General features: G+C 40.9%; 2 protein-coding genes across 9 annotated transcripts in view; one reads left to right on the top strand and one right to left on the bottom strand.

The window, feature by feature from the left end:
• Positions 1-20,397, top strand: part of LOC309525214 (uncharacterized protein) — a 168,122-nt gene that overhangs the window by 127,151 nt on the left and 20,574 nt on the right. The window lies entirely within an intron of this gene.
• The window catches only part of ITPR1 (inositol 1,4,5-trisphosphate receptor type 1), a 217,209-nt gene that overhangs the window by 70,415 nt on the left and 126,397 nt on the right, over positions 1-20,397 (bottom strand). For 4 of the 8 annotated variants that reach the window (XM_082209117.1, XM_082209119.1, XM_082209115.1 and 1 more), the window contains 6 exons: positions 19,294-19,478; positions 15,260-15,408; positions 13,617-13,728; positions 12,164-12,196; positions 2,912-2,947; positions 1,061-1,108 (listed from right to left, as the gene is read on the bottom strand). In XM_082209117.1, coding sequence (XP_082065243.1) covers positions 1,061-1,108; positions 2,912-2,947; positions 12,164-12,196; positions 13,617-13,728; positions 15,260-15,408; positions 19,294-19,478 — 563 coding nt within the window. The remainder of the gene's footprint in view (positions 1-1,060; positions 1,109-2,911; positions 2,948-12,163; positions 12,197-13,616; positions 13,729-15,259; positions 15,409-19,293; positions 19,479-20,397) is intronic. The other 4 variants (XM_082209121.1, XM_082209122.1, XM_082209118.1 and 1 more) reach the window with 3 other exon arrangements.

Below are 20,397 nucleotides of genomic sequence, written 5' to 3' on the forward strand. Positions count from 1 at the left end.
AGAAGTCTTTCTCAGTTCCTGTAGGGCCCCCTCCATCTGTCTTGGCTGAAGTTCAGGTTGCAGTATGCGGTTTTTGTTCAGGGTGTGCACAGCACCCACAATACTTCCTCCTGTTTGAAAATGTGCCCACGGGGCCTAAAAGACTGGCAAAAGCTGATCTACAGTATATGGAACAGTAGTATTGATCCTCAAGCCCAGTAGGAAAAAGAAGGCATGCCTCTTCATAATATTAGTATGGGGCACCTGTGTTACTTCCAGTAAAGAAAGAAATCACATTGCTAAAATCATGCATTGAAATAGGAAGACAGTAGGCTACTGGAAAAAAAACACAAATAATTTTGTGTATTCTGCTGCTATATTTCAGCATTGGCTGCAAGAGTTTTCCAACTGATTATGTTAAAATAAATCCTGAGCTTTAGGACTACTGGGTTGGTCTAGTGAAGACACCTGTGTTTCTAATAGTCTATGCAGCAGAATACTGCAATATTACAGGACCCCTAGAGAGATACGCCTTCTAAATTACAGAAGACTTTGAGGGACATGGTTTTACTACAAGTGGGGAGAGGGGCACACAAGGTGATATTAATGGGCTTCATTAATGCTGTAAGCTTCCCCCCAAAACTGAAACCCTGGACCTATGGTACAGAACACATTATATAAGGAAAGAGACATTGCACCAATGTTTTTCTCCTGAAAGCAAGCCCTAATTTCTAAAACACTTACTACCAGTTGCCACTGCAGCTACATCTATACTAACTTAATGTACAATGTCATATGTCACAAGTCAGATGACACCATTAAAAATAAATAAAAGAACACACCCACACATTCTCTAACATCCGAAAGCCTCCAGAATCTAATCTGGACCTATCAAATGACATTTGTCATCTTTGTTCAATAATATTTTTGAAGTTTGCAACAGCAACAAACAGATGGATCCTTCAGCTACTTCCACATTTTCTTTAAGCTATTTAAAAAGTGAGAAAAAGGAACAAAGAAAGCCCAGGTGTAATTAGCACCCAACATATTAAACCTAAACACCACCACAGAATATACGTACCCTTTTATGATCTTCAAGCTGTCTCTGTGGTAGACTTTGATCAAGCTCCTGGCGAGTATGCAAAAATTCTGTTTTAAAGTCTGATACTAAAGAGACACTAAATAAATTTAGCACCAGTAACTAACTAGTTGCTGCAATGAATTTGTTCAACATTCATCTAGCTTTGATAGCACTGGCTCTAGCATTCTTTCTCTACCTAACCATAATGAACGAAGAGAAAAAGAAATTGCCAATGGTTGCCTCCATGCAATATACAGACACGTCACAGTTTAATGTGCAGTTATTCTGGACACAATTCACTCCAAATCTCTGTTTCAAAAAATAGAACTTAAGAAAAAGTGCTTCATTTCTGCTTGATGTAAACTAGAAATGTTAACTTTAAAAGAAGGGCCAACACTACAAGTGGATCTTTTATTGTCAGTCTTCATTATTAGTTTTTAAAGAAATGTTTTGGAAATTTGGTCTGGTTTGTATAAAACTATGGTTTAGTGTTTCACGCAGAAGCCATAGTGAGTTGTGGCTTTAGACATTCCCCTTCTCCTCCCTCTAGCACAGACCTGAGGAGAAAACACAAAGTATCCACTTCTGATTTTAAACCAATCACAGTTGTTTGCTATGTCTGAATTCTGGGAACTCTGGTTAGTTTAAAAGCAACAGATTTTAATTTCCTCTCGTGTGTGAGAAGAGGAAGAAAGGGGTGCATGTAAGTCTGATTGTGGGTCCAAGCCAGTGACCTGGGCGGTGATTTTGTAATAGCAAGAATGATGACAAGATAATAATCTGGGATTTAAATTGGCCACAACTTCATTGATTACAGATGTAGTAGACTTTGGAATAGGCACTGAGTGTGTATCCTAAATCAACCAACCCACTTGCTGATTGATAACTCCTTCAGTGTTGATCGGGGATTCAAGGATGTCCCCATGACGCAGATCAAATGAGGCAATCCCACCAGGGCGCCAGTAGAGTGTTCTTTGGCCCAACGGCCCCCGTCTGGACCACTGGAAAGAACCTTCCCTCTGGATCCTTTACTGGGGTACCCTGAATTAAGTAGACCCACTGATATCAATTGACCAAAATCTACTGTATGACTAATACTGGATATCACCCCGAAACGAAAGTAAAAAGTCTGCAAGTAACATGCAAAGTACTCTCTCTGATAAAACGTTCACACGTGACAGTCACCAATGTTTACGCATACAAAACACTGAACCACACTTTCCCAATGCATGCATGTTCGTTGTGTTACTGAGTCATCCTGTAAGAAAAGGTCAGTAAATCCATTTAAAGTACAAGTAGCTTATTTTCAAACAGGATTACACGGTCTACAAGATTAATGGGCATCATGTTCTGCTTCAAAAGCCTCATGAAAAGTAGTATAAAAGTTCAAAAGATAAATAATAAAAACAGAAACACATAGCTCAAGGGCAATCTACTGTAAATGGTGATCCAAGTACAGGCTTCTCTTGCTACACCAAGGTGATAGGTATTTTGAATTTCAAGAGACTAAGAACATTGCAGTTATATTTAAATATTCCAACTTTTTGAGGTGTTCAATACTTCTTTGATAGTAAGGTGTAGTTAGGCATCTATCAGAATTAACAGACATAGCCCTTTGCTGTTTTGTTTTTCCATTTCTCTCTCTCTCTTTTTTTTAGTGAAGCAGGATGAATTTGTCCACTTAGCATTATAATCCAAGCAGTTGGAACACATGCAGAGATCACTGTCTAAACTTCACTTATCTGAACAGAATTGGAACCACCAAAAAGACAGACAGACATCCAACCACAGCTACTTTAAAAACCACCAATATTTGTATGTTTTACAAATATAGGTGAGCGAGTGACAGACCTCTATGGAGCTTTCCATTTCTGGTGACTGTGGCAGCTATTTAAAAGCAAAATTGTAAAAAGAAAACTCATTAGTCATCAATCTTTCCTGTAAACCAATGATTGGCACATGGAGATATTGACTTTTTTTTTTACAAGACAACAAAATACTAATTTGACAACAGTACAGAATCCTGTCCCCCATCCAAAATATTTTTTTTTTAAAAAAATGATCCTTGGAAAAATAGGCATATGCCTGAAGTACATGGTCATTACCACATGCACATCTTGCTCAGAAATGCCAATCCCAGTTGTATACACATCAATATGCTAGGGATGTAGGGTTAAATATCTGTTCCCAGTTCATACAGTTCCCTTTTTTAAATTTAATTACAGTGGACATCTCACCTCCAGTCCAAAAGAATGGAAGAAAAAACGTTCAACACATACACAAGCAGGAATGCCATGTCCAAGAATACACAATTAGATTCTCACCTTTTCCAATACCAAACCTTCCTCTTCCACAATATATGTGATTTGCTATGAACAGCAGCAAAACAGAATGTCTGCATAGCTGATCAGTAATGCTTTAGGCATTTAAATGTTTAAAAAATGACTAAGGAACATATTCAAACTTTAAATGACTGTACCAAAATCCATTAAAAACATGAACATCTATTGCAAACCAATACCGCATGCACAAGGAAACACCTAGATAACACAAGGAAACTGAAGGCAAACTACATCACATAGACACACCAAGCACTGGACTATCACCTGTAATAGCAGCAGTAGTAGAAGTAATAATGATGATGATGACTTGGAATTCGGTCATGTTACACGAAAAAGGGATGCTTCTCATAATATGCTTAAATATATGGAACGGCAAGATTTGGGTCTATTTCTGAAAATACGTGTAAATTAAAGTCTTGCCAAAGAACGTTACGAGCGGCTAACTCCCAGACAATCTTGTACAATGCCCAACTATTTCTGGAGTGGTCTCTTTTCCTGAACTAGTTCCAAGAAGATGGATGCTTGTTTTTAGGAGACTTCGGAAACCCTTAAATGAGAAGCAGCTGTAGGAGCTTATCCTCCTTCACCTAACATCTAGCTCAGGGGTCAGCAACCTTTTTCAGCCATGGGCCGGTCCACCATCCCTCAGACCTTGTGGGGGACCGGACTATATTTTGAAGGAAAAAAAACATGAAGAAATTCCTATGCCCCATAAATTACCCAGAGATGCATTTTAAATAAAAGGACACATTCCACTCATGTAAAAACACACTGATTCCCGGACCATCTGCGGGCCAGATTGAGAAGGCGATTGGGCAGCATCCGTCCCACGGGCCTTAGGTTGCCTACCCCTGATCTAGCTCATTCTGGTATATCTATCCTCTTTTCAGATCATACTGTAAGTTTTAAACAAAATAGTTTTCTTCCAGTCCAAAGTGTATAAAAATGTTAAATAGCTTGCCTACAACTCCAAGGCCCATTCACTCCAATACTACCACCTTTTAACAACAGGATTGCAAGGTATAAGCAGTTAAAGAAAGAGTTCCATTCCCCAAAAATGTAATTCTGAAAGCATTTCCCTGCTGTTTTGCTATATTGTTGTTAAGTAAAGGGGGACTTTTCTTGGCCAACTATTTACATATTATCAAAGATTTAGCAAAGTAAAGTTACTGTAATGGTTAAGCATATATATACATATATTGCTGAAACAACAAATCTCAGAAGAGAATTTAGTCATTATAGATTAGAAATTAATGAATGCTAGGGTTTTAGTTATTTGTGATAGGAAAGGAGAATGCAAGCTGCAAAGGTTGGCTGGCTTAGTAAAGAGAAAACCTGTTAACATGACAAAAGGTGTTGATGGGCCGCTGAGGAGAGGAATCCTTCAGCCTGGGGGATAAGATGTTACCAAGGTGTGTGTTTGAGGGGACAGGAAAAGGGAGTTTTCAAGCAAAGGTAGCTTGGAGGAAGAAGCAGGAAGAGGGGCAGGGATCCATCTTGGAGAGGGAGGCAGTAGGATGCCTGTGTTGCTGCCTCTTGAACAGGCCATGCATTTGGGAATCACTGTACAAAGCACTTTGCAAGTCCTATGATTTGTGTTTGGAAACCGCTGTAGAAAGGCCCTTCGGCCGAGCCCCACCCTTAATTGCCTGCCCTGGGGGTAAGGGGAGGTAGATATGTAAGGGATATGACTTGGCAAGAAGAGCCTTGTGGGTCAAAGGCCATGCAAGCCATATTTGACTTATGGGGGGCAGTTTCCCCATCCTTGCTGTATGACAAGCATAAACGGTTTAGGTGAAAATGATTTGGATTCTTGGGGTGAGTGCGTAAGCGAGTTGGGGAGCATGCCATATAAAAACTAAGCAGTCTTCACTGTTCTTAAAACCATTTAAAAGCCCCCACATATTAGCTAGCAGGAACATTAGGCACTCTACATGCAAGCTTCCTGCTTCCTGGTATGCCCATGGGTTATTTCTAGAAAGACGAGAGAGTGCATTCATGTAGACAGGGTCACTTTAAGGGTAATAAAGATTCCTTGGCCACATTGTACAGTTACAAAAGTGTACCCGCCCCCAATTTCATTGGCTCCTCCAGGTCATGAGCTCAAGAAATGTTACCTCCGGTTTTGCAGGTAACGAATGGACCTGTGAAACGGAGAATAATGTTTGGCCCACCTTTAGTTTGAACCAGTGTGCCCCAATCTGATGGCCTTCACATGTTTTGGACAGCAGCCCCAGTTAACCCAGGCAAGTTGTAGTCTAAAAAAATATATGGAGGCGACTTTGGTAATGAGAGAAAGCTGGTTTAAACTATGGTTCCTTGGAATATGCTAGCTTCAGAAATGACAGACTTATTTCTGCTTGTTTCAATGAACCATAGTTTAAACTAAGCACAGTTTATCCTTTCTGGGCATAATGCTACTTATTTCCTCTTCTGGGATGCATCAGAAAAGAGGGAATGGGAGCACAGAAGCTTGAGACAGAAGGAGTCTTGTTAGTGTAGCACTGAAATATGGTTTCAGTCATTAAAATATATTTCATACTTTCAAAGAATGTACCAGTGCATTTTGGGGAGACTTGACTATACAGGTACAAAATAATCACAAGTCCACTTCATTACTCTTCAGTTTAAGTGACCATTAAAATGAGAACAGAACGTTTTCAAGGAGACATAACCTGAATAGTACACCTGGAGCTATTCTTATCCCTATTTGTGGCTTAGGGCAGTTTCCTTAAAGTACTTTTAGTCAGCAAAATTACAAGTTTAACTGTGTCCCAAAATTTCAGCATTCCTATTTCCAATGCATATTTTTTCCTAAACAAATTCTAAAGTGACACGCAAAGCGTAAAAACAGATTAAAAGCAAATATGCAAAAACATGAATTGAAAAATTTCATACACACACGCACATACATATTTTGTCTTTGGGGTCTAATATAGTATGCTGTTCCCCAGATTATTTATTTGTACATGCTTGTGTCCAACAATACTGGTCTGCTTGTGCAATGAAACTTCCCACTCCTCTCCTCTGCAGCCCCACACCCATCAAAATGTGTTCCAGCAACTTGGGGGACATTCCAGAGCAAATTTTGGAGAGGAAAGTCCTTATGTGACAAAACTCTGTTCACACAGAGTTGCACGTTTGTGTGTTACTTCACTCTTCCCTCCATGCAGAGAGGAACTTAATGAAAACCTTCCCTGAGTCGGTAACAAGTCAAGGCAATGCTGACAAGGTAAGTTACATTAGTGGACTGACCCCTCCCCTCCAACAGCAATCTACAGCAGGGGTGGGCAACCGAAGGCCCATGGGCCACAAGCGGCCCACGGGGGTCATTTACCGCCTGTTTGGTGAGTCCTTGCACACTGCACTAAACCAGCACAGTGAGGCACGGGGACTTGCTTCCACGGCACTGGAAACCGCGTCTGCGCAAACAGAGACACCGGAAATTGGGGGGGGGGCGCTTACACACACACGCAATCCAGCCCACAAGAGGGATCTCCGCTGGAGTGAACCGGCCCAGGTGAGGTAAACCTTGCCGACCCCTTATCTACAGCTTCTATGTAGGAGAGGAGAGGAGAGGAGAGGCATGAAACACTTGGCTGAAAACACTCAATATTGTGACTAGTCTTGAAATGCTTCTCTTTCCTCCTTTCCCGTTCCACACCCTACTGGAACTGCTGCCCTTTCTTCTGGCAAGATACCCAACAGTTATAAAACAGTGGCCATGGGAAAAACTTCATTTGTTGAATGCGTGCCTGGCATGCAGCTGAAAAGGCAAAGGCTCAAAAATACTCTCTTTATCCTATCAGTTGTCTTTGATAATAAATGGAAATTTGCTTATGATGTACGTGAGAAAATATATACGGGGATGGGGGAGCTCCCTTTAAATACAATCACTTAAGCATAACGAGCCGCTTAGCAATCTGGACCAAAGGCTTTTATAGACGAGCAAATTCTCCAGGATAGGGCTGGTTATAAAATATTCCCTCTTTCTTTCTGTATGCAAACCCCCCCACCACCACCTCTCTTGCTTTTACAGCACTATTATAGCTTTGGGCACAGTTCCCTGTATGCTTCCTTGAAGCTGTATTAGCATTTTAATGTTGCTGCTTTTTTCTTTTTCTTTTTTTAAAAAAAGAAATGCTTTAGCAACCACACAGACTGCAATATCTGCCAGCATAGTCTGGGATACTGACAGCCAGAGTCTGGGCTGAACTAACAGTAAACAGCTCCACCACATTTTATTGGCAATTACTGCTGAAGGTCACACATCAGCAGCAAGCCTAAATTCCAGGAAGAAGAAAAAAAAGAAGATGCCTGTTATGTAACTGCTGCTTGGCTGTTGGCAGGTGCCCAACTGAGCAGTTCACTGCAATGTAGGAGGGAGAGAGAGAGAGAGAGAGAAGGCAAGTAGGACATCTCTCTGCTCCATTCAGCATCACCAGAATGCCCCCTTCAGGCAAAGTTTAATAGTATCAGAAGAGCGATTAGTTCTTCTAAACGCTATCTCACTCCAGTGTTCCATTTGATTCCTTCTGCTTTACAACTTTCTTTATCAAGGCCATTAAGATTTTCAATTACTCTTCCTCCTTCTTTTTTTAAAAAAGAGATAAGGCTTATTTAATATATCCTGTTGCTACTGAAGGAACAACACACCTCCAAGATCAATAAAAGGTAAAGGGACCCCTGACCATTAGGTCCAGTCGTGGCCAACTCTGGGGTTGCGGTGCTCATCTCGCTTTATTGGCCGAGGGAGCCGGGGTACAGCTCATGTGGCCAGCATGACTAAGCTGCTTCTGGCGAACCAGGGCAGCGCATGGAAACGCCGTTTACCTTCCCGCTGGAGCGGTACCTATTTATCTACTTGCACTTTGACATGCTTTCGAACTGCTAGGTTGACAGGAGTCAATTAATTGGCAGGGCAATTAATCCATTTATGTAACCAGCAGAAATACAAAATTAAAATTATATTAGTCCTACATGCATATATATTTCCCAGCCACCCACCCCAGCACAGAAGCCCATTTCACATAAGGTCCTTGGGTAACAAAGCTCTGAAGCTGGTGGTATGTAGGAAATAACATAGAATCATAGAAGGGATTCCCAAGGGTCATTAGTCCAACCCCATGGAATGCAGGAATCTCAGCTAAAGCACCTGTGATAGGTGGCCATCCAACCTCTGCTTAAAAAACTCCAAGGAAGGAAAGTTCACAACCTTCCAAGGGGGCCCCTTCCAATTGGTTAGTTCCTCATTTTCCATTTAGAATCATAGAATAGAATCATAGAATCATAGAGTTGGAAGAGACCACAAGGGCCATCGAGTCCAACCCCCTGCCAAGCAGGAAACACCATCAGAGCACTCCTGACATATGGTTGTCAAGCCTCTGCTTAAAGACCTCCAAATTTGTTCAATCCCTTTTGTCCAGTATGGCCAGATTCACCTAAGATGGCATGTACTTGCCTCTATTCCAAGACTGACTGTGAACATTAGGTTCCAGTTACAGATAGGTAGCCGTGTTGGTCTGCCATAGTCAAAATAAAAAAATTCCTTCCAGTAGCACCTTAAAGACCAACTAAGTTAGTTCTTGGTATGAGCTTTCGTGTGCATGCACACTTCTTCAGATGGCGTTTGGTGGAGTTTGGAGTGAGGGGAGGTAATTTATCTGAAGAAGTGTGCATGCACACGAAAGCTCATACCAAGAACTAACTTAGTTGGTCTTTAAGGTGCTACTGGAAGGAATTTTTTTATTATGAACATTAGGGTAATTGTTAGCCAAGGTTTTCTGTTTCCTTCATTTTTCTTAGCAGAACTGCTGAAGGAGTTTCCAGGAGTTAGAGAGTTCTTATTTTCCTGTTCTTCTACCTTAAGGCAGCAGTTTCATGACTGCATCATTACTATTCACTGTAATTTTATCTCACCTTTCTTCTACTGATACTTGTTCTGAGGTTAGGTTTAATATAACCAACAGTTTTTGCTCCAAAAGGAATTTGTTTATCAGCAGCCGGTCCACAACTGCAGCAATGGAGTGTTAAGTTGAAAGCCCAGCACTTCAAGCAGAGATTCCATTGGTATAAATGGGGTACTTCTTATTTGGAAAACTCCACAGCTGAGTTAACCATTGCACTAGGCTACTGCTATTCTTTGTCAACCTAGCCAGGATCCCTATCTTTACTTAATGTGTCACACAGTATGTGCTGCTAGTGAGCAGTACAAAGCACTGGTTAAATGGAGGACGCACACCCACAAAATTAAGTACTGCTGCTTTTATTTCTGCATCGGACAAAGTGGGCTCTAGTGCATGAAACCTTGTGGAAGAGACCTGCAGTTCTATACATGTCAGAAACCAAAGACATATAGTTGGGCTGGCAAAGAGGATGAGCAAATAATTGGACTTGCAAGAGCACATTTTATCAGAATGAACACCAAAAGGATGAGTTTCTTTCATTCCATGCTTTTACAGTGGCTGGTGGAAATTACGCAAAGGAAAACACTACGGCTTCCTTACAGAGGCTTCAGGGAATCCAAACTACTGCCAGAAGACACTTTTAATAAACAGACAGCGCTCATTTCCTATATTTATAAACACACCTGCTTGAAGCATGAAATCCCTTCCATGCAAGGCAGCCAACAAAGTTCTTACTTGAAATCAAGAGCCTAAGTTCTAAATCGAGCCTGATCACTGTAGTTGATTTACTGCAAAACACAGCAGGCTACAATGGCCAGAGACTTGGGTGGGGAAGAGGGAAGAGTTTAAATGAAAATCAAAGCAAAAAACAAACAAACAGCCCCAAACTCCATCTGAATTTGTCACAAATTAATTAGACAGAGAAATACATGAAGCTTCTCTACACCAGCCTTCTTCAACTCACTGCCCGCAGTATGTTTTAGAGTGCTACTCTCATCAGCCCTCTAAGCAGCTGTGATCCAAAACATCTAGAGGGCATCTGGTTGGGGAAAGCTGATCTAGACTTTGAAGCCAATGTGGTCTAGGATGAGGATGAAGAACAACTTAGCTCCTTGGAGACAGCGGATTTCCAATACAGCATTCTAGAAAGGAGTTCACTTTAGTACAATTTCTTTTTTAAAAAAGCCTACATATCAATACAAATAGGCTACAATATGCTTTTACTTGATCAACTCTGCCGCTTAGCTTATTCTCTCCTCCAGAACCTTGGAAGTATCTAGGTCCTAGAGTCCCTAATAGCAATGTAGACATAGACCAGATCCTAGTGACATTTAAACAGCAGCAGTCAACTTGGATTGGAATGAAATTTTGGCAGCGGAGAAGACTACCAACACTACTATCTTGAGCAAAGTAAAAGCAACCTAGCCCTATCCATTCACCTGAGAAGGAGCAGCTGCAGTAGGCTTGTTCCCAGTCAACCACTCTTCAGACACAACTGCCAGTTGTCCTGGGACTGCAGCAAAACGTATCCTGGCCTGTGCTATCAGCTAGGGGACATAGGGTTGCTGAATTGTGTGGACTTTGTGTGCATCTTATTGCAAACTACTTTAAGCCACCTTTGGGATCAAAAGAGGTGAGATGTAAATATTCTAAATAAACCTTCACCATTTTCTCAGATCTATTCAATGGAGAAATAAGAAAATTTGCTACACTTAAGAGACATTTCAACACCCATCAATGAATGTCTTCATGCATACAAAATGTACATTTTTCAAGTTATCTCAAGTGTACCCCAGTTCTACCCATGTCTACTCAGAGTAAGCTTTAGAATTCAATAGTTCTACTCCCATATGCAAAGGTTTGCTGATTTAGCTTTATAGGTGTCACCTTCAAAACTGCAGTCTTATTCAGAATTGATTAATTAATCCACAATAAAAAATTCACCAATTGGTTTCACTCTCACATTCAGTTACCTAGATTCAACTTTCCATTCCAAGTTTTAGGGTGTATGGCCACTTTTCACTTTAGGAGATAAATGTAAATCTTTCAGCGTCACTGATCCCAGCTCCCTATTAGAATGAAACCTTTGGGTCAGCTAGTCATTGACCCACTGAAAGACTCACTCTGTTTAGGTGTCAGCATAGGAAAATTAATCAACAATATAAACAGTTAATATTGGACTGCACTGTTCTAGGATGGTGTCTCCCTGGTAGCAACAGTCAGTTTCCAGGACCCAAGGCATCACACAACTACTTCTGCATATCTAAACATGCTTAGTGCCAGCATTTCTCAAAACAGCAGTCTTTCCTTCTGCATAGCAAACTATTTTGGAAACCGAAAGTCCTTTAAAAGGCAATTTGAGATACGGCATGTGCTCAAAAACTTCACTAGACACGCTCAAGTCTATTTATGAATAGCGAAACTATTTGGATCCCATATTCAAGTTGTCTTTCCCACATTTTAATTACTCAGAATGGCAGACAATGGGACAAAGGGATTAAACTTCCTCCATCCTTGCATCTTCATTAACTGCTTCTATATGCACGCAAATAATCTTGGGGAGGGGGTGGGGGTAACATTATGTTTAGTAATGCAAATGATGGCTACCTCTCCATTCTACCTTTCAAGAGAGGATAAAAATGTTGCCTCCAGAGGACATTTGGACAAAATTAATGTTGAAGGATAAGAGACAATATAATGACTTGTTTCCTCACTGCAGGCACTGGCAAGTTACATTCTACTACGTCACTAGTACAAGTACACGAACCACAACGCTTAAGCACTGGCAAAACAGCACAACAGATTACAAGGCTACAAACACTACATTTTGGGGGGGAAAGAAAGAAATGCAAAACCTCAGCATTATCCAATTCACCAAGTGCAATCAACTGGAAAGTGAAAAAGGAGGAGAAAAAGTTGAAAACAAGAATTAATACAAGAGAAATTGCAAGTAACCAGGTGACAGGAGCACCAAGATCCACAATGCATACTCTACCCACAACCACTGCCAATATTGTATTTGTAGGATACTGTAACGAAGTAAAAAGGTGGCAAATCATAGGAATGTAATGTTGCCCGTTTAAGTAGAGTCAAGAAAGTAAGTACTTGTCCAAATTCATTGAAAACAAAAGCAGTAATGGATCTCTTCTTCAATTTTTTTGAGACAGTAGAATCTTCTTTATGCCTACCACATACTTATAAGCGTTAGAACGCAAGCGATCCCATGCAGATGATTTAGAGCGAAACCATGTGTTATTGTTTCCTAAAGCGTGGAAATCCCATGCCCAAAAGAGGACCTAATACCAGATAAAATATTAATCCTGAGTTCTTAAAGACGCATGAAAGGTTCATGGGTTTTGTTCAAGAATATATTTGCGGAACAAAGGCAGAAGGACTGAAAGGTAAAATGTCCCTGTTGTCCCCTCCCTATGCGTAGCCATCGCTGGCAGGGAGGGCATTTGGGTCTAAGAAATACAGAGGGAGCCAAGAACGCTTTTCTGCCTCCGAGTCAGGGGTTTTAAGAGCTCACCTCTCATACGTGCTAGTTTTTTGTGAAGCCCCTGAATTTCTTATCTGATTCTTAACTGGATGAACTTCACTGGCACCTCAAAACTTACATAACCTTAAGATTCAGATGTAACATATAGTTTATCCTCATATAAGTGGACTTCATAGACCATATGCATTTTTATTTTTATTTTACACTAGGGATCCTGGGAGACCATGTGAAGTATAGTAGAACAATCGTTTAGGGTTTACATTGGGGTGGCTGTCCTTTGGCCCACCGGGTTTTGCTGGACTACAGTTCCCATCATCCTTGACCGCTGGCTGGCTGGGCTTGGTGGGAGTTGGGGTCCAACAGCATCTGAAAGGCTGCAGGATAGCCACCTCTGATTTAAACCATTGGTTATCCTAGGCTAGCAGCCCTATAAGTATTTTCACCGATTTCAATATTTTCAGTATTTGTTTACACAGTGAGTAGGAAGGGAACCCCTGAAAAAAACAAAACAGAATACTTTCCACTTGATTCATAATGTGATAAAAAGCCAGGTAAGCCATTCTAAGGTCGGTTATCCTCAACAGCAAAGAAAAGGGTATGGCTGAGGTACTTTGGTATTCCCAGCCTATGTTAAAAATACCTGGGATAATAATAACAGCAGCAATTCAATTGTGCACAACAATGTTTCAGATGTTTTTACAATGCAGAAAGTAGACAAAGATAAGGACCCAGTACTGATGTTTCTTTTACTACACTGCAAATATAAAGACAGAATAAAAGACAAGATAATATACGGTAAATTAAAGTACCTTCTCTCCATAGCCTCTATCTTTGGTCATCATTTCCCTGAGTGTCTGTAATACTTTAATACAAAGTTTCTCCTCATTTTCCTCCAGCAGCTGTTTAGTATGTTTTATTAACCTGAAAACAACCAATTGATCACAGTTTGTTTCAGTACTAGAATTTCTAATTGGTTAGGAAGGCATTTGTGGCTATTTAAAATCAAGGGTCAAGAGGGAGAACAAATTGGCTAGCATACGCCATATTCATCTGTTGTTTATATTTGCCGTGTTACTGGTGATAGGTGTCACACAACAAGATAGTTTTGACTCACAATTCTCCTATATGTAAGGACTACAAGGTGTAATGATAAAATAAAGACTGCTTTAAATATGGAATAAGGAAACTATAAGTGCTGTTATGTTATTTCATTCTACATAAGTCCTCATTGATGGCAAATGAACCATGTGATTCTGGGGTGCTGTTTTTGGAAGCTATTGGGTCACTTACCTATTTTCATGCTCTAAAAGTATTTCTGGTCTAAAAGTTATCAGACTCTTTCATTGTGAATTGTCCTGAAGGACTGAACAAAGGAACACAACTACAACCTAAAGAAAGGCAAGCTTCTGGGCACTTAGGGCTGAACTGTTACAAGAGATGCATGGCTTCTACCAAAAACAGCAGCCCCACCAAATCCCACATAAAGTTTAGCAAATAGAAATGACATGGCATCCCCACACTTCTGAGAATGAGAAAACCCCAAACATGACAATGACCTCATTCATCATGACTTAGCATGAACGAGCAAATGTGTTGGTTCCCAAGGAGAATATCACAGTCACCTTGCTCATCCCTAATCATTCTACTGCTGTGTTGTGCTAAGCTGTAGGATTGTTGACCCGTTGTCCTATCCTGGACTTGTGGTGTAGCTACCACAGACAAACCATGAACAGCAAACCACAGAGATAAAGAAACATGGTTACAGCTCATGGTTTGTTTTGAGAGCGCTAAACCACGAGCCTGAGTTCAGATGACACACTATGGCAAACTGCAGCTTAGCTCAGTGCACCACAGGAGTAGAACGACCAGGGAGGAGCAAATCAGCCAGGATCATATCTCTGGAAGCCTTCATATTTGTTTGTTCATGCCAAGCTATGGTTAACACTTAAAAAGTTATATGTGAACTGGGCTAATATGACATTACACATTTTTTTTCTTATAAGTCATTATGGAGGGAAGGCTGTTTTTGAGGACAGTCACACATCTAGTTCTGTTATTGAAATCCTGGGAACCAGCAGGAAAAAAATGGAAATTTCTTCAAAATAAACTTGAGAAAATGGCACTGTCCTACTGGTCCTGATACCGCCCACACGGCAGGAAATATGGTGAACTATAACTCTTCAACCAGGTTGTTGAAGCTGCACTTCATATTTTGGGGGGCCCTATTGATCAGTGTTCCTGTTACAGAATCTGCAGTATATTATAGTTTTCCTCAACCAAAAAGATGTTGCCTGTATACAGAACCTTTTACTGACAGCCTGATCCATGTACAAATATCTCACCAAAGATAAATGATAACAAGCTGAGATTAGAATACGGTGCAACATCCTAAAAGAAAAAAGGACCAGGATTTACTGGAAGAGAATTAAGTAAACACAACTCCACCACTCACTTGCAGATGAAACCTCCACTTTCGCATTTCCTTCTTGCATCTGTATTCTCTGGGAAGAGCAGCTCTGGTCTATGAAGGACGTCCACCAATACAGACAACTCAGCCTGGACAAGCGGGCGCAAGCGATCTTCCAGAGCAGACACTATATCCTGAAGTGAAGATATAAAACAGTTTAAGATTAACATTGGGAAATTCGTAGGGACTAAAATGTTTTTTAAAGGGTTTCTGGCTACGCCCATGAGTCAATGTTTGATGTTCTTTGCAGCCCTCCGCGGTCTGTGAAGAAGTTCAGATAGGGGAAAGGGAGAAAATGTGATATAAATCCTCCAATGCTTCTCAGCAGGGTCTGGGGAGTTCACTGTATCCTGCAGTGCCGCGTAATCCTGTGTCTGCCAACTTGAAAGGCAAAACAGGAGCGACCTAGGAGTGTGTCCCTGCCATGGAAGAGCCTCCGTTACTGGCATGATTTGTGAATGCAGTGGTACCTTGGTTCTCAAACGCCTTGGTACTCAAACAACTTAGAATCCAAACACTGCAAACTCGGAAGTAAGTGTTCTGGTTTGCAAATGTTTTTCGGAAGCCAAACATGCTCTATTTTGAGTGTTACACTTCCGTTTTGAGTGCCACACTACCGTTTTGAGTGTTACACTGAGGTCTGTCTGTTTTTGCTATTTGCATTTTTGTTTTTGTGGCTCTTTTTTTGTTTTGTTATTGTGACTGTGTGGAACCCAGTTCAGGTACTGATTGTGTGACTGCAGTACATTGTTTATTGCTTTCATTTCATGGATCAATGGTCTCATTAGATAGTAAAGTTCATGTTAAATTGCTGCTTAAGGGGTTGTTTTTAAAAGCCTGGAACAGATTAATCCATTCTGCATTCCTTTATTTGGGGAAATGCACCTTGGTTTTGGAACGGACTTCCAGAACGGATTAAGACTGAGAACCAAGGCAGCACTGTAGTTCCTCCTTAATCTGGACAATTGGCATTAATCAAGAGGCGCTCCTGAAGAGACATATTCTAATGGGCTGCAATCAATCAGCTGCCGAAAGGACTGGGCTTCGCCCTCTGAAGGTATTTGACTGTTTTTCTGAAGCTTGAGAAGACTTGCAACAGCTGGGAAAGGAAGGGGAGGACAAGGTGCTTTGTGTTTTATGGTTTCCAAATGGTCCTTCTTTTTCTTGTCCTCCACTGCACAATGAAAGAGGCGTGTGGAATTTGCTGCCAAGGAGTGTGGTGGAGTCTCCTTCTTTGGAGGTCTTTAAGCAGAGGCTTGACAACCATATGTCAGGAGTGCTCTGATGGTGTTTCCTGCTTGGCAGGGGGTTGGACTCGATGGCCCTTGTGGTCTCTTCCAACTCTATGATTCTATGATTCTATGATTCTGTGTGTAGTCATTGCTTTGTTACTCTGTTTGACACTTTGAAAAAGAGGGGGGAGCCTTTTGATTTATGCTCAATAAGGAATTTAATAAGGTTTTGCTATGCCCTCCCCTCTCAATCGAGGCTAAATGGACTTTAAGTATGACCACTTCTGGATGGGGGTGTTGTCAGAGGACTGGAGTGGGGGGGGGAGAGAATGTCCTGCAGCCGAATAGATGTGGAAGAGAGGCTGAATTTGAGAAAAGACCTTGCTGTTAACTGTGTGTCAAGAAACAACTCCAGAGGGGAACTTAATGGCGAAAGCCTGGGGTACACCCTGTGAGTTATTTGTGGCTGTGGTTCGTAGGTTAGTTTGAGAACAGTGGAAAGAAATGACACGTGACCTTGTACCATCCAGATAAACACTGGAAAAAATTGAACAACGACGAAAGAAAGAACTGAACCCTCGAAACACACCAGGTCTGGAACAAAATGTATATGAAGGATTACACACATGAAATGGATTATATATTTATAAGATGTAACGGAGCTGCTGTTTGTAAGGTGAAAAATTGGTCAGCTGGAAAAACCGCTTAATGGCAAGTAAAAGATGTCAACTGGAGACAAAATAAGAAATGAAGCAGCAACAGGGGGAATTATGGACATATGTCTGCAACAGGAGCAGGAAACCTGATTTTAAGAAATTGCATTAAAGCAATTTTGTTTGATTTGTAATAATTTCAAAAAATAATAAAAATATTTGTTTAAAATGTTTTTAAAGGGTAGGGGAGTAAGTCTGATGCTTACTAGCAAAAGAACTTGTCACTGAGAGTGCTAGGTCTTTTCAACATATTGCAAGCTTGCAGTGCTTTAATCTAGCAAAAGCATTTGCTTCAAGGAATTATTTTTCCTATATACTAATAGGAAACTCATAGTTTTGAGTGGCAATCCTTATTTAGCCCAAATAGCACCACCTATGCAGAAGAGGAAGTTATAAGCAGGCTTGGGAGGGGGGGAAACCCAAATGTTTTAGGAAGTACATATATTAAAAAAGAAATAAAAAATTAACTTTTCAGAAGTCATGAATGAACATGCTCATTGGCCATGAAACTCAGAGTGTCTGTTGGGGTGGGGGAATGTAATGGATTACCTGGAAGAAGGTGCGGCTGATTGGTACCCTGAATATTCCCCATCCCCACTGCTGCAATTCCCACCAATTTAATGGTCTGTGTCTTCTAGACTGTGGTGTGGGAGGAGGGACTTCACACAGCTTTCTAAATGTGTTATCCATGCGGTTCTGAATTACATTAAATACAATGCTCACTGTGCAAGACACATCCTTGTAAATGAAAGTATGTGTGGCTTACAGAAGCAAGACATGCTGTCTTGAATATCTCTTGCACAAGCAACTAATGCCATTTCCCGTATTCGTGTAAATACAACCTAACTCTTTAAAAAATAAATATGAGAAGAGTGCTGGCTGGATCAGGCCAATGACTCATCAAGTCAAGTGTCCACAAGCAGGACCTGAATGCAACAGCACTCTTCCTGCTTTTGACTCCCAGCAACAGATACATAGAAGCGTACTGCCTCCAACAGGGGAGAACTGAACATAGCCATGTGACCAGTAGCAATTACCAGTATTATCCTCTAGTCTTATGAATTCGTCTAATCGTCTTTAAATTCATGGGAGGATTTTAAGCAGAAGTTGGATGGCTATCTTTTAGAAGACATCTGAAGGCAGCCCTGTTTAAGGAAGCTTTTAATGTTTGATGGACTATTGTATTTTAATATTTTGTTGGAAGCCGTCAGATGGGTGGGGTATAAATAAATTATTATTATTATTATTATTATTATTATTATTATTATTATTATTATGCTTTAGTTGAGATTCCTGCATTGCAGGGGATTGGACTAGATGACTCTCGGCATCTCTTCCAATTCTACAATTCTTTGATTCTATGGAGTGAATTCTATAGTGTTGTGTGAAGAAGTACATTCAGGTTCACTGGATGAATCTGAGTTCTAGTATTATGAGAGAGATCTAGCCATTTTTTCCACACATCTTCCACCACTATATCACATCCCCTCTAACTTGTCTTTTCTCCTAACTAAGAAGTACCAAGTGGTTTGGTTGCCCCTTTCTGAAACTTTTCTAGCACTAGAATAGCCTGTTGGAGGTGATGCAACAAAACTGTACACATTATGCAAAGTGTGGTCTCAGTACAGTCGTACCTCGGGTTACAACCACTTCAGACTGCGTTTTTTTGGGTTGCGGACCGCCGAAACCCGGGAGTACCAAAATGGGTTTTGGCGGTCGTGCATATGCAGAAGCGCTAAATCACGCTTTGCACATGCGCAGAAGCGCCGAATCGCAACCCCCGCATGCGCAGATGCGGGTTGCGAATGCTGCGGGTTGCGAACGTGCATCCCGCACGGATCACATTCACGACCCGAGCATCCACTGTATATGTTTCTATAAAAAGTTTTATGTTTTATTTTCAATCCATTTCCCAATGACCCCTAACACTGAATTTCACCTTCTTGCAGCTTCATCAAGCTATCTACCAGAACCCCAAGGGCTCATTCCTGTGCAGTCACGGCCAGTCCAGACCCCAATAGAATATTTTTTGAAATTTGGATTTTTTTCCTGTCCCACTGTGCTATGTACGCACCTGCAATCTCTCAATGATGTTGCGGTAATCCCTAGAAGCAGCCATCACCGAATCTCTCCGAGCAGCATTCCTTGCTGTCATCCTCCAATTCATTGCTGTTTTTTGTACTATGTTATGAGATTTCAGGAAGAGGTTGTTTACTTGGCTGTCCAGATCAACCGGGATGGCAATTGCTCTGCTCTTTGCTGAAACAGATAAATGAAAGTGTCTTCATGATCCAACAGTATGTCACAGAATGTGCATTTCAGAACGTTTTTCTTCTCATAAGGTGCTTATTCATATTGATCATACAAAATCTAGATGTATTACGGCAAGTTTCAACAAGGAATTTTGTTCACCTCAGGGGAGGGAGGTGGAGAATTGTTGTGAGTAGAACAAACAAATATCGTTTTTCACTCTGTGTAATCACACACACATTGTTGTAGCACACTATGAAATAGTTTCATGGGTTGGATCAAAAATTGTGCAGATGAAAGGCTGCATGTGTAATTGGATTTTCTGACCTGTTCTCTCCACTACAGTACCCTGAACATTCTGTTCAACATTTTAATGACTTGGGCAAGGATGTATATAAGGGGTGGCTTATCAAATTTCCCTATGACCCAAAGCTGGGAGGGGAAGCCAACATCAAAGATGACCGAATCATGATTCAAAATGATCTTAACAGCTGGAACAGGAATTGGAATTTAGCAGAGATAATGAAAAGTCCTGCATCTTAAGTACAAAATAATAGCAAAGGGTGCAAGGACTGGGGAGAGACCAGGTCTAGGTGTCTTGATCGTAAGTTGAACGCGAGCCAGTGGTGTGATGCATCTAGAATTTCAGGCTATTTTAATGGACCCATAGGAAGTAACAGCACTGCTTTATTCTATGTTGGTCAGACCCATACAATTAGTACACACATCAACTGAAACAGAACAGTGTGTTAAAACCATATTATGCACGTAAATGTCCACAAGCATGTTTGTGCATTACCATGGTAATGAACTGTTCTAGCTAGTCCGAGGCTCTTAAATCTCTTTCATGTCACCTTTATAACCATCTCATTTTTCTACACGAGTCATGTTAAAGTTAAAAAGAATATATGCACAACTGTATATTAAA

Source organism: Podarcis vaucheri, assembly GCF_965113315.1.
Source record: "Podarcis vaucheri genome assembly, chromosome: 2".
In the NCBI taxonomy this organism is placed as follows: domain Eukaryota; kingdom Metazoa; phylum Chordata; class Lepidosauria; order Squamata; family Lacertidae; genus Podarcis; species Podarcis vaucheri.